This window comes from Suricata suricatta, chromosome 9 (genome assembly GCF_006229205.1).
Source record: "Suricata suricatta isolate VVHF042 chromosome 9, meerkat_22Aug2017_6uvM2_HiC, whole genome shotgun sequence".
Taxonomy (NCBI): Eukaryota; Metazoa; Chordata; class Mammalia; order Carnivora; family Herpestidae; genus Suricata; species Suricata suricatta.
In genome coordinates, this window is record NC_043708.1 from 106,823,232 (window position 1) to 106,835,395 (window position 12,164).

General features: G+C 58.9%; 1 protein-coding gene across 19 annotated transcripts in view; it reads right to left on the minus strand.

The window, feature by feature from the left end:
• The window catches only part of TLE3 (TLE family member 3, transcriptional corepressor), a 136,590-nt gene that overhangs the window by 89,435 nt on the left and 34,991 nt on the right, over nucleotides 1-12,164 (minus strand). For 9 of the 19 annotated variants that reach the window (XR_003913079.1, XR_003913076.1, XR_003913075.1 and 6 more), the window contains exons 9-19: nucleotides 11,700-11,819; nucleotides 10,852-10,902; nucleotides 10,061-10,213; nucleotides 9,520-9,661; nucleotides 8,729-8,928; nucleotides 7,924-8,000; nucleotides 7,069-7,318; nucleotides 6,543-6,790; nucleotides 5,625-5,772; nucleotides 4,556-4,706; nucleotides 3,700-3,776 (exon numbers count right to left, since the gene is read on the minus strand). Coding sequence is in view for 10 of the 19 variants with exons in the window: in XM_029951148.1 (XP_029807008.1) it covers nucleotides 3,700-3,776; nucleotides 4,556-4,706; nucleotides 5,625-5,772; nucleotides 6,543-6,790; nucleotides 7,069-7,318; nucleotides 7,924-8,000; nucleotides 8,729-8,928; nucleotides 9,520-9,661; nucleotides 10,061-10,213; nucleotides 10,852-10,902; nucleotides 11,700-11,819 (1,617 nt within the window). In the remaining 9 variants the exon portion in view is untranslated. Of the gene's footprint in view, nucleotides 1-2,073; nucleotides 2,669-3,699; nucleotides 3,777-4,555; nucleotides 4,707-5,624; nucleotides 5,773-6,542; nucleotides 6,791-7,068; nucleotides 7,319-7,923; nucleotides 8,001-8,728; nucleotides 8,929-9,519; nucleotides 9,662-10,060; nucleotides 10,214-10,851; nucleotides 10,903-11,699; nucleotides 11,820-12,164 lie in introns of those variants that run through there. The other 10 variants (XM_029951157.1, XM_029951153.1, XM_029951156.1 and 7 more) reach the window with 6 other exon arrangements.

Sequence of the window (12,164 nt, forward strand, 5' to 3'; positions counted from 1 at the left end):
CAGAACCTAGGAAGCACCTGGCCCAGTCCCGCCTCCCCGGGGCACCGGCGGGCATTTCCCACTCCACCCCTTCTGCAAACCCCTCCTCTAAAGCTTTCGCACACCTTTGTGAACTAGAGATCAAGTCCATGCCCCCTCCCTCAGCGCCTGTAACCTCTTTCAGGTTAAGGATGGCGTAGGTGTTCAGGATCCAGATGTTCCTAGAACTTCGCATGTGACGTTCACGGCTCACTTTTTGCCCAAGAGCTTTGCACTCACGGCTCTCTGAGACGTTGATACAGATCTTCGGTTCTCCCCTCGGGGAGCTCTGTCCTGCCCACGTATCCAGAGGAAACCCCAGCTCCCAGCCACCCCTCCCTGGTGCGGGGACTGGGCAGGCTCAGAACACGCTCCCCTGCACTGTCCTGCAGGATCAGACTCAGGGGTTGGGGACAGCATGTGCGGTGCTCGGAAATGAGAAGAGCCCGTGTTTAGGGAGGACAAAGGACATCAACCAGAACCCAGGGCATGAGGAGGGACAGTGGCCCCAGCAGCTCTTCCTGGGGGGGGACTGACAAACGGGTGGGGGACCAGGGGGAGGCAGGAGGCAATTAAAACACAACAATCAAGCCAACCTTTAAATAGCAACTTTTAAAAATATAAAAACAGCTCATTACAATGACTTTTCATTTTTCTTTTTTCTTCAGGAATCAACTTTTTCTACCCTCACCCTCCCTTGTGGCTAGAGCCTTCACAAGATGGCAGATGAACCAGAGAAAGAGAGATTGATTCTCTAGACGGCCCCTCCCCCACCCTCAAAAGGTACAGGGAAGGCCTCACTAGTCTCTGAGGCCTCCGGGCACCTCCCCCCACCCCCTCATCAGGGGAAGCTTCTCGCCAGGAGCAAGATCCACTGGACCAGCAGTTTCCACTGGAGCCCCTCCTTCCTTCTCACCAGACAGAATCACACATTATAAAATAATCCATAAAAATGCAGTATCAAAATTATCTTCCATATGCTACATCCACGGAGAGCCCACCACCAGGGCTCACATCGGCCTTTACCTTTTCCTTAAAAGAAGAAGAAGAAGAAGAAAAAGACCAAGGGAGAAAACAAAAAACAAACAAACAAACCCAAATCCTAATAATACCTCGACCATTTTGGTACCAAAATAAGGTACCTGCAAGAGGCCATTTGCTACCTGTCACTTGTTTGGGCTCAAAAGAGAGAGAGACTGCAACCACAAGAAGTCACCACAGTGCCGGGATCAGCGTCCCCACCCGAGCCCTGGTCCCCCAGCCCCACTGTGCTGCCCGGGGCGGGGCTGGTGGGGGGCGGAGGGAGTCAAGCCCTTTGGACTCCCCACCCTGCAGGTGGGTGACACTTTGCCCCTCTAGGGAGAGAGGAAGGGGTCAGAGGCAGGAAAAGGGGGAGAAGGCATTTTATAGAGGACATTAATTCTAATTCTTTTTATTCAAATAAAAGAAAAAAAAAAGCACCCACATCAGTTGCTATTTTCTCCCGGTAGCTCCCTGAGCTGAGTCGCCAAATGCCTTCCGCTAACAGTTTTGTCCTTTTTAGGTTGTGTCCAAAGATCAAGAGGGGCCAGAGGTGGGGTTCCTTTTGAACCTCCACCTCTCCTCGCCGAAACCAAGTGTGCACCAAAGGGAGAGAGAGCGAGGCGAGAGGGACAGATAGAGCGAGAGTCAGACCCCTGAGAGAGAGGGAGGTGAGGGCAGGAGGCCACAGGGAATCCAACCTCTGTTGGCCCAGGCTGGCACTGCGCACACACTGCCCGGCCGTCCGCGGTGGGTCCTGCCGGCCGTGGGCAGCTCCCAAGTCCATGGGGAGGTGCGCTCATCCCAGGGGTCCCCTTCCGGTCAGTCTGGTCACCGGCTGCACCTCCCCTCCTCTGCCCCCCTCGACCCCCTCTCCTTTTGGCTCCCCCTCCCAGCCTCCCCTTCCCAAATGGGGATGTCCCTTTAAAAAAAAAAAAAACCACCACCACGAGTGGGTTACAAATACAGCAGGCGAAGTACACGGCTAGCGTTTTCGGTGGGAAGGGCCCTCCTCCCACACTGACCAGTCCAAGATAGAGGAGTCTGTTATTTACATTTTTCACAAAGGTTGTGCGCTGCACAATCGGGAAAATGAGATTCCCCCCTCCCCCAGCATAAACACATGGTCCACTCCAGTGTCCCCGACCCAGGGCAGGGGGACAGAGCAAAAGAAAGGGGAAGGAAAGATGGAGATTCATGAGGGTGTCTGTGGGGAGGGGGAGGGCTGCCCCCTCCTCGAGCCTCCAAATCGAACTACTTGTAGCGTCCGCCAGGGTCGCGGAGGGGGCGGAGGAGAGACGGCTGTCGGAGTCCGTGTGACCCACGAGTCCGGTCCGTGCCCAGGAGCCCTGGCCCTGGCGGGCGCGCCCTCTCGACCCGCTGGAGCGCAGCCCTGAACCACTCGGCTGCCCACCGCCAGCCTCTGCCAGCCTCCACCAGCCTCCGGGGGCCCCTCGCAGGTCGCCCTGTCACCGCCGAGTCTGTTTCTCCCAGAGTCTGACAGCCCTGTTAGAGGCCTTGTTTAGTAGATGACCTCATAAACCGTAGCCTTCTTGTCACCAGAGCCCGTTACAATATATTTGTCATCCGCCGAAATGTCACAACTCAAGACAGATGAGGATTCCTTGGACTGGAGCAGGAAGGCAAGGACAGGCAGGAGGGTGAAGGGAGAAAGAAGGCAGAAATTCACTTTCTGAGCACGTGGCACGGTTGCCTTGATATCTGTGTGACACTGCAACCCCCCCCCCCGCCCCACGGCCCTGGAGCTCCAACCCACCCTGGGCGCACCCCGCGGGGTCTCCCAGGGGACTCCCAGGACAGATGCCCTTCCTCCCCAGGAGAAGCTTGTTAATAGGGTCCAGGGTGATCTTCTTGAAGTTGTGTGATTCGAAAGAGAACACCGGAGCACAAGCTTCTCCTTGGGCTTTAGGGACAGGAAGGAGCACGTCTGAGCAGGGCGTGGGCTTTGGCCTGCTGAGCTAGGGAGAGGGTCTACACCCAACTTGAGGAGTCCAGTGTGACTGGGGAGACTCTGAACATTACGTGTGGGACACATCAGGGCCAGACATTCCCCAGGACGGAGCCCGAAGGCAGCCTGACGGCTGGGAGCCCAGGGGCACGTTGTATGGGAGAGTGTGTGTAAGACTGTGTGAGTGTGTGTATGGGCAAGAGTGTGTATAACTGAGAGAGGGCGTTAGCACCCAGATCTTCAGAAATCAGGAGAAGTCCCCCACCCCCATCTCTTTCCAGACCCTGTTTCCCGCCGCACCTCTCTCCTTACATCGAGGTGTCGAGCTAAAAGACAAACTGACTTGAACACCGGATGCCACTGCCCTGAAAAGAGCTGTCCCATTTCCTCAACTGCCCAGTGCACGTCCCATGACTGCTCAGTGCAAAGGCCAGAGCCAAGAGCAAGACATGACTGCCCCCTTGCTCTAGAGATCCTTCAAGAACCCCTGCGTCTTAAAAGCCCTTGCCCTGCAGGCTCGGACACCAGCAGCAGCAGCCTCGCCTCCAAAAATCTATCCTGGACCCCCATCAGGCAGGGGCCAGCAGGGGGGCCGGGGCAAGTCCTGCTTCGCCTCCCACCGGCCCCACCCCCACGGATGGGCCCCAACTCTGGGCAGAGTGCCAGGTGCCTGGGTCGGAGGCCGGTGGTACCTGGAATATGCTGGCTCCGTACGGGGTCCGCCAGGCATTAAGGAGGTTGTCCTTGCCGGTGCTCACGAACCACTTGCCTGCAGGAAGGAGGCAAAGGGGGCGTCAGCTCGTGGCTTGCTGCCCAAGACCCACCCCAGACAAGGCCGGGTGCCATGGGAACAGGGTGTGAACTGCCAACCGGGTGCTTAATTAGACTCTCGACTGGTGGGGGGCATGTGGTGAGCGAGACCTGGAACCGACTCACACCCACAGAACACCTTTCTCCGCAGTCAAGGGCGGAGGGGGTGCAGGTGGGATGGAGAAAGCGGGGATCTGCACTTAACCACAGACATTACGCTTCCCCCGCAAAGATATCCTTTTCAAGCCACCAGTCCACAGACCCTTCTCAGTTTTACTACCAGAAGGAAGCACTAGAAATGGCAAAATCCTGAGGTCTGGAGACCCTGCTGAGGCCAGTGGTCAGTGGGCACTCTGTCTCTGCAGGCAGCTCTGCCAGGGCGCTGCCTGTAGAGGCCACTCGCGGTCCCCAGGGAAAGACCTGCTGGGGTTCAGAGAGGATGAGAGGTGCTCACGGGAACGCAGCTCATCGGCGGAAGCAGATACCCCAGGTTGGGGCTATCGGCCACCACAGCCCGCGGTCTCAGCCGCCTGGAGGAAAGGCCCCATGCCCCAGGCCTGCAGGGACCGGCTCTGTGGCAATATCCGCAGCATCCCAGGGACAAGGATGGGGGCAAAGGAGGGACAGTGGTCATGATCCAGAGGTGCGAGTGCAGGACGTGGCTCGCTCCAGGGCTCTGTCCCTCCTAAGCTTTAGGGGCCCTCCTGTGCTCTGCGCCCCCGGACCCCGGGGGCTCACCGCAGTAGGCGAACTTGAGGGACAGCACACAGCTCTCGTGCAAGTGCAGCTGGTACTTATCAGGCTTGGTGTGATGCAGCACCTCCACGTTGCTACTCTCCATGCCCACGGCCAGCCACTCCCCGGTGGGGCAGTAACCCAGCGAGAAGATCTGTGGGGGAGGGCAGACTAGGTTCAGTTCCTCTGCCCTTGGGGTTCCAGGGGGCTCCCCAAAACACCCGAGGGCAGGAGCCCAGCACTCCTAACTCCCATCACCTCCCCACTTGTGATTTATTTGCGAGGCAAAGCCCCTCTCCAGTCCTGGGGTCGCTTTTATAGGTGAGGAAGCAGAGGCTCAGCGAGGTTGCCGACGCCACAAAGTTAAGTGGCACAGCCAGCAGTCTGGCTCAGACAAGGCTCGGGCCTTTCACTTTCAAGGTGACTTGGTCTCTGCGGTTCCTGCCTTTCCTTGAGAAAATAAAAAGGGAATACACAGGGGGCACCTCTGTCCGTTGAGCGTCTGACTCTTGATTTTGGCTTGGGTCATGATCCCAGGGTTGTGGGACTGAGCCCCACATGGGGCTCCATGTTGGGAGTGGAGCCTGCTTGGGATTCTGTCTCCCTCTCTCACTCTGCCCCTCCCCTGTTCATGCTCTGTCTCAAAAAATTAAATAAGAATCAACAGATAAAATTTAAAAAGCGACACAGAACACTAAAATATTACATACGTATGGTTACAAAATTAAAGTAAGTAATGCAAATAACAATGCCTAGCATTTATAGAGAATTTTCTATGAGCCAGGCTATCATCTTAGCTGCTCACATCGCATCTACGGGGTCGCTACTGCTGTGCCCATCCCATAAGGGAGAAAACCAAGGCCAAAGGGCTCGACAGGAGAGGAGCTAAGACCCAGATCTGAGCAGTTGGGTCAAGTGCGTCCAACTCCAAGGCCCTGTCGATTCTGTATTATTGCTGCTTCCTCCAAGGTGGCTCAGGTGGGTCTCAGGTACATTTGCAACGATTGCCTGTGAGGGCTTTTGTCCCCCAGCCCCGGCCACTGGGGGGCCGGGCGGGGGGAGGAGCGCGCACCTGGGACGTGAAGTCATGCTGCTGCAGCTGGCGGCCCTCCCGCAGGTCCCAGGAGCGCACGGTGTTGTCCAGGCCTCCAGTCCACAGCTTGGTGCCATCGTGGGAGATGTCTATGCAGCTGGCCCCGTCTGTGTGGCCCTGGAACTGCCTGTGAAAGCCCAGCGGGGAGAAGGGGTGAGCCCTGAGGGACCACTGAGTGCCAAGCAGGCGGCTGTCCAAGGGGGACAGGCCAGATCTGTCAGTGCAGAAGGGGAAACTGAGGCCCAGAAGGGGGTCCTTTGCTGAGCTACCAGGCTAGGCTTCCTTCCACCCACAGGCAGGTCCTGGGGGCCTCCCCCATCTGCCTCCTTTCTCCATCCTCCTCCGCCTGCCTGAGCTGTGGGGCTGAAGCCACAGATAAGCTGCGAGCTACCGGACCAACAGACACAGCCAGGGTGTACCGACAGCCGAATCTGGGGCGGGCACGCTGCCCCGAGCTGTGCTCCGTCTCCCCAGGAGGGCTCCACCACCCCCACCTCACACGGGAAACTGAGGCACAGGGGTTGAGTGGCTTGTACAAGATCATACTGGGGGTAGCATTCACACCCGGCAGCTGCTTCTGAGGCCCCACGATAACCACCAAGTGACACTGCCCTGCCCGTCTGGTCCCGAGGCCTGCCCTCCTCAGTCCTCACCCTCTGCTTAGCACTGCCACTCTGAATCCCAACTGCCTGACCTGCTCCAGCTCCCCTCTCCCCGGGGCCTTCTGCGAGGGGAGGGTCCTCTATCCTCTGGCGTATGGCTGCCCCTCCCCGGGGCATCCGCGCCCCCTCTGATGTGGCCACCCCACAGCCGCAGCATGTGAGATGAGCCCAGTTACTACGACCGGTGCAGCCTTCCTGAGGATGAGGCCGGCCTGGTCCCCGCCGGCGGCCTCACCTGACCAGGGTCTGGTTGTGCAAGTCCCACACGGCAATGTTCCCATCGCTGCAGCAGGAGAAGCAGACTTTGGCATCGGGGCTGATGGCCAGAGCGTAGCAGGCAGGAGCCGAGGAGGTCAGCTCGGCCTTGATGCGGGGCGTGGGCGAGGCCAGGTCCCAGATGGTGAGCGTGCTGGCCTCCCCGCCCACGATGAGCGTGCGCCCATCAGGAAGCAGCTTACAGGAGCGGATGTAGTTGTCCCTGTTCTGGACGGAGAAGGGGCGGTGTGAGCTCTGCCCACCTTCCCTCTCCGGGGACCAGAGGAGTCCCATGCAGCGACCCTGGGTGCCCTCGCTCATTTATGGCCCTTGCTCGTTCAGGCATTTCTTCCCACACCCCAGGGAGCTCAGGATCGCCCGTACTTAGGGATGGTCAAACTAGGGCTCAGAGAAGTTAGCCAGCTTATTGGTGGCCCGGCCAGTAGAAGGCTGAGCCAGGCTGTTGCTCCCCACCCTGCCTGCTGCCTGCAGGCCTGGGTCCTCACCAGGCAGTCCAGTTGGGAGATGGGGCTCTTGCTGCCCGGCTGGCTGATGTCCCAGATCTTCACACAGCCCTTGCCGCCTGTGTAGACGTGCCGCGTGGGGTTGCTGATGGTCACAGCACACACCACCTCCCCGTGGCTCAGCGTGTTGATCTGCCGGGCGTGCCGTGGGATGCCAGGGCCCGCCAGGGCGTCGTGGGGGAAGGGCACGGGCTGCATCTGCCCATCGGCGCTCACGTGGAACGAGTAGGCTCTGAAAGGGAGACGCAGCCCTTCTGTCCTCCCCAACCCGCTCTCTGTCCCCCATGATTCCTGCCCAGGTCAGACAGTGCCATCCTGACATGCTCTCTAGGTCTCAGGGAACCCGGTGACCCCCACACCTCCTTGGTTTGGCTCTGCCAGGACAGGGGATTGCTGAATATCCCGACCTTGACTTCCGCTCCTGGTCACGTACCCTGGGACTCCAAGCCAGGTCCCTAGCCCCCCATGTGCCTCGGAATGCCCTCTCCAACAGTTATAAAGCCCCCCGGAAAGAACCCAGCTTGCATGTTACCTCCTCTTTTAGAAACAAGCCCGGGGGTAACAGAGAGGGAACTAGGTTTCACCCCAGGACGAACCTTGGCGTACACATACATGGTCTGCCTGCAGCTGAACCCCAGGGGAGATCCTGCGGGAGCCCGGGGGGCTGGTCAGGAGCATGGTTGGCAGCCGTCTCCCGGGGCTGCAACTTGGTGCCTGAGTACCTCTAGAGGGCAGACACCTTCCCAAGGGGATGTCTGCCAGGGCAAGGGATAGGGGCGGGCATGGCATTCTCCCCACCACCCCCAGAAGCACGTAATAAGCAAAGCCAGAGCTTACGGTTTTCCACCAGGAATGGAGGCAAGGCTTGAGGGCAGGCCCGTGGCCCGCATAGGAGGGTGAGGGTCAAAGCCAACCTAGAAGGCAAGATGAGGCCAGTCCTTAGGGAGGGGTGCTACCACCTGTCCCCCTACCCTGGCCTCTTCCTTCACCACTTCCGAGGTCCTGCCCACACAGCACCGCCCCTTCCAAACCCAGAAGACAGCTGAGCAGAGCAGAAAGAACATGTTGTTTCAGAGGAAACACAGGCCCCACGGGGCCAAGTGTCCTGTCCAGGACAGTGGCAGGGACAGGGTGACAGTCCAGACCCACCAACTCTGAGCCAGTGTTCTGGACCCCCACGCCCCGCTCTCCATGCTCCACCAAGCACAGGCCCACTTCATTCCCTCCCCTGGCTCCAAGGGGCACGTTATGCAGACAGAAGGCCATTCAAGAGACACACAGTTTCCTGAAAAAGATCTCCCTCTCTGCCGACCCCCATCTGAACCCATCCCTGATATGGCAAACAGCCTCGTTTACTAAACCCATGCGACATGGGAGCCACTGGCCTCCCATCCTCCCAGAGCCCAGAAAAAGAGGTGCTCGCCCCACTTCCGAGATGGAAAAAGAGCCCTCGGAGGCTAGGCTGCGCGAGGCCACATGATGACTAAGGCGCAAAGGAGGGGGGAGCCAGGTCTGCTGACCTCAAAGCTTATTTCTTTTTCTAATGAATGCTCTGCTCCAAAGGCAACTGACTGATAACCCCACCAGCTCCCCACTCCTGGCCCAGTTCCACCCCCCAAAAGGAGCCAAAAGGTCTACGTACAGCTCCAAAGCTCACCATTGGCGATCGGCCATAGGCAGCGGCGGCCGCGGCGGCCGCCGCACTCATCTGGGGTGGGATGTTGTGCAGGCCGGCGTAGGCGCTGGGGCTGGTGAGCGAGCCGTTCATCTCATGGTGGCTCATCATGGCAAAGGGTGCCGCGTAGGAGCTGGTGATGGAGATGGGAGTGCGCAGGGCGGAGGCTGCAGGGAGAAGGAAGTCAGCCGGGGGAGCCCCTGGGGGGAGGGGACCCACCCCTCCCTCCAGGACGAAGCTCACACCACGGGTCTGTCTGCCTCCTAGCCTAGTAGCTATCCTTCCTTCCTTCCTGCATCTCCAGCATTTGAAAGCTGATTTGCTTGCTCCAGGCAGTCCTCTGGGACTGAAGCCCACCTAACTGGGATCCTGGTCTTCCCAGTGCAAGAAGGTTCAAGTGGAGATGGGCCCACCTCTGTGTATAAGGCAGGACACAGAGGCCTGAGACGTTTGTTGAGTGTCTCACAGAACTAATGACAGAGGCGGGGACAGACGGCAGGTAATCTGACCTGTCTGAAGCTCCTTCCACATGCCAAGCCCAGCAGTGGCCCTCCCAGTAACTCCAGTGAGCCCGGCCATCCGTGTTGACATGCCTGGCATCCATATCCTCTTCAGACTTGACTGTGAAGCCCCCTGGAGGGCCCACACGAGCCCCAACTCTCACATACTCCCTGGCGCTCTGGCCTGTCTGTGCGGCTCCAGCCTCAGGCTGGGGTAGACCCCTCCCCTCAAACACAACCCAGCCCCATCGTGCCTACCCATTATACCTATCGGGTCCATGCCTGGAGGCTTGCCCGGCATTGACCGGAGCCCCGGGGTCGTGCTGGTGCCTGGAGTTGGGGCATCATTCCTCGGAGTAGGTGTGTTGGACTTGAGCCCGGGAGTGGACGATTTGTCATTCTGAACAGGGAAGACATGAAGATTCTTTTCTCTCAAGAGCCAGGCCCTTGGAGCTGGCCATGACACCCAGTGCCGGCTCTGGTTCTCAACCTTCCACCCAGCAGCCTCTCAATTCTTGCCCAACCTTGTCTGGCAGAGACTTTGGTGACCAAATGCTCCCACTGTACAGATGCCGCAACCAAGGCTCAGACGAGTTAACTGGTAGCACAAGGCCCGACCAGTATGTGTTAAAGCCGGTATCTGAGCTGGGGGCCAAACCCCAATCCGTGTTCTTTGTATTCCAATCCTCTGCCCTCCAATTATCACCATTCTAGCCTCTCCCTTTTCCGGAGCCTTTGCCCTCCGCCCCCACCTGCCCCGCCCTCAGCTTCTGCGGTGTCAGTGGCAGACCCCACGTACATGACCAAGGTCTTTGGTCTTGGAGGAAGGCGTGCTGCTGGACGACGCCACGGAGGCAGGGCTGGTGGGGGCGTCCTTCTTCAGGCCTCGGGCCTTGTCCAGCCCATTCTCAGGAGGGGAGTGCGCCGGGCTGACCCGGGGTGTCGCTGGATCCTAAAAGCACAGGTATAGGGATGTGTGAAAATGGACAGGCAGCCGGGGGGTCTTCCTTGCTCTGGGAATGGGAAGGGAGCACACACAGCTGCTGGGGAGAGGAGCTTGGCTGGAAGAGATTGGGGGCCTCAAAGTGGGGGCGACTAGCTCTTAATGCTCTGGTCTCACCCCTTCATCTCACCGACGGGGAGACTGGGGCCTGGCCGGGGGACGGTGACCAGCACAGAATCAAACACAAGTTCAGGACTCCAATTCGGGCAGTGAGGCCTCCTGGCCTTGCAGAGATCTCTCCAGGTCCTCGTCCCATGCCCAAACTGATCCCAAGGGGCTCATGACCTCCTACTCTCAAGATCCCGGGGTAGGGGGTGGGCATAACAGAGTTGACCTCGAGAACCCGGCCCTCCCCTGGGATCTCTGGGGTGCACCTGCACTGTCCAACCTAGGTTTCCATCCTATGGAACTCCAGCCACCAGGCAGCAAAGCCCCGTCCTCCTCCTGACCAGCCTGACCTGATGCCCCAGCACCAGAGTCCTCAGAACATGCCAGAACATGCCAGTAATATCAGCTTTTAGCTGGGGGGAAGGGCAACCTCAAAGCACCCCTAACAGAGCACGCCGCAACCCTGGGCCTACGCTCACCTCGTTGGAAACATCCACCACCAGATCATCACTCTTGTCCCCGTCACTGTCCTGCAACCAAGTGAGAAGCCAGTAAGGAGACTACCCCAGTCTGAGTGTAAACCACCCCCGGGTTCCATCATCTGGAATCTGAACCTGGACCGAAGCCCAAAGGGCATGCTCTGGTCTCTTAGCCCAGCCCCCCAGCCCTGCTCCGGGCCCACCAGCAGCCTCACCATACTTGCCCCATTGCGGTATTTCTGAGCCCCCTCCAACTTGTCTCTCTGGAGCCAAACAGCTCCTTGCAGCTGGCTTTATACACACCATTATGGACAAGGAAGTATGCTAGGCTCACTGTATCATGTCTGCTCTGTGGGGGGGGGGGCGGCGCGGCGATCAGCTCTCGCTCAGAGGCGGCATTTGGGGAACACATCCAAAGCCACAAGCAGCAAAGTGACCAAGCGGAGCCCTGTACCACATGGCTCCCTTCCCTCGGTCCCTGATCTCTTCCAGCACAGCTTGGCCCAGAGCAGATAATGACCCCACTGTTGGGTCAAAGTGTGGGAGCGCCAGGGACGGCCCCCTGGAGCAGCCCAGGGAGTCTGGGAAGGCCGTGATGGCAGCATGGGGTCCCTGGCCTGTCTGTGAGAGGTGCCCAAGACTCTCCTCATCCATTCCCTCTTGGCTGTGGTGGCCTGTGTGCACACAGTGTGCACCAGTGTGTCCCCCATCGCGCCCAAACACACATCAGACAACCTCGCCTGTCCCCACCTGTGCCTCTGAGTCACCCACAAGTCAGGCCTGTAGGTTCTCCTCAGACCCAGCTCCTAGCTCAGACCCAGTGGTGCCCACTGTGCCCCCAGACGTACGTATCGGCTCAGACTATCCTTCTCCTCTGCTTTCCGCTTCTTGGTTTCCATGCCGTAGTCCGCGGAGCCCCGGTGCTTCTCACTGGCCCGGAGGCTTTCCGAGGGTGACACCGAGTTATTCTGGGAACAAAGATATTCAATGTGAACATTCCATTGTTCACCCCAAGACATAGCTACGTGCAGGTGACTCGCGAGGTCAGTGTAGGTGTCCTCAAGGTCAGCTCTGTTCCATCGGGGCCTTGCCGGGGAAGCCTTCCCAGCTCTCCAGACTGGGTGCCCCTGGGACAGGCCAGGGAAGCACAAGTCTCTTCTAAAGCTGTGACGCAGGCTTGCCCTGAGCTATCTGCCTTTTGGCCTTGGAGACTGTGCATTCCGTGAGGGCCAGGTCACACCTCTCTCCAACACCCATCTTGGGCCGGCCGCCTACATTTGCTCCAAGAAAGGCTAAGCAAAATCTGCACTTAG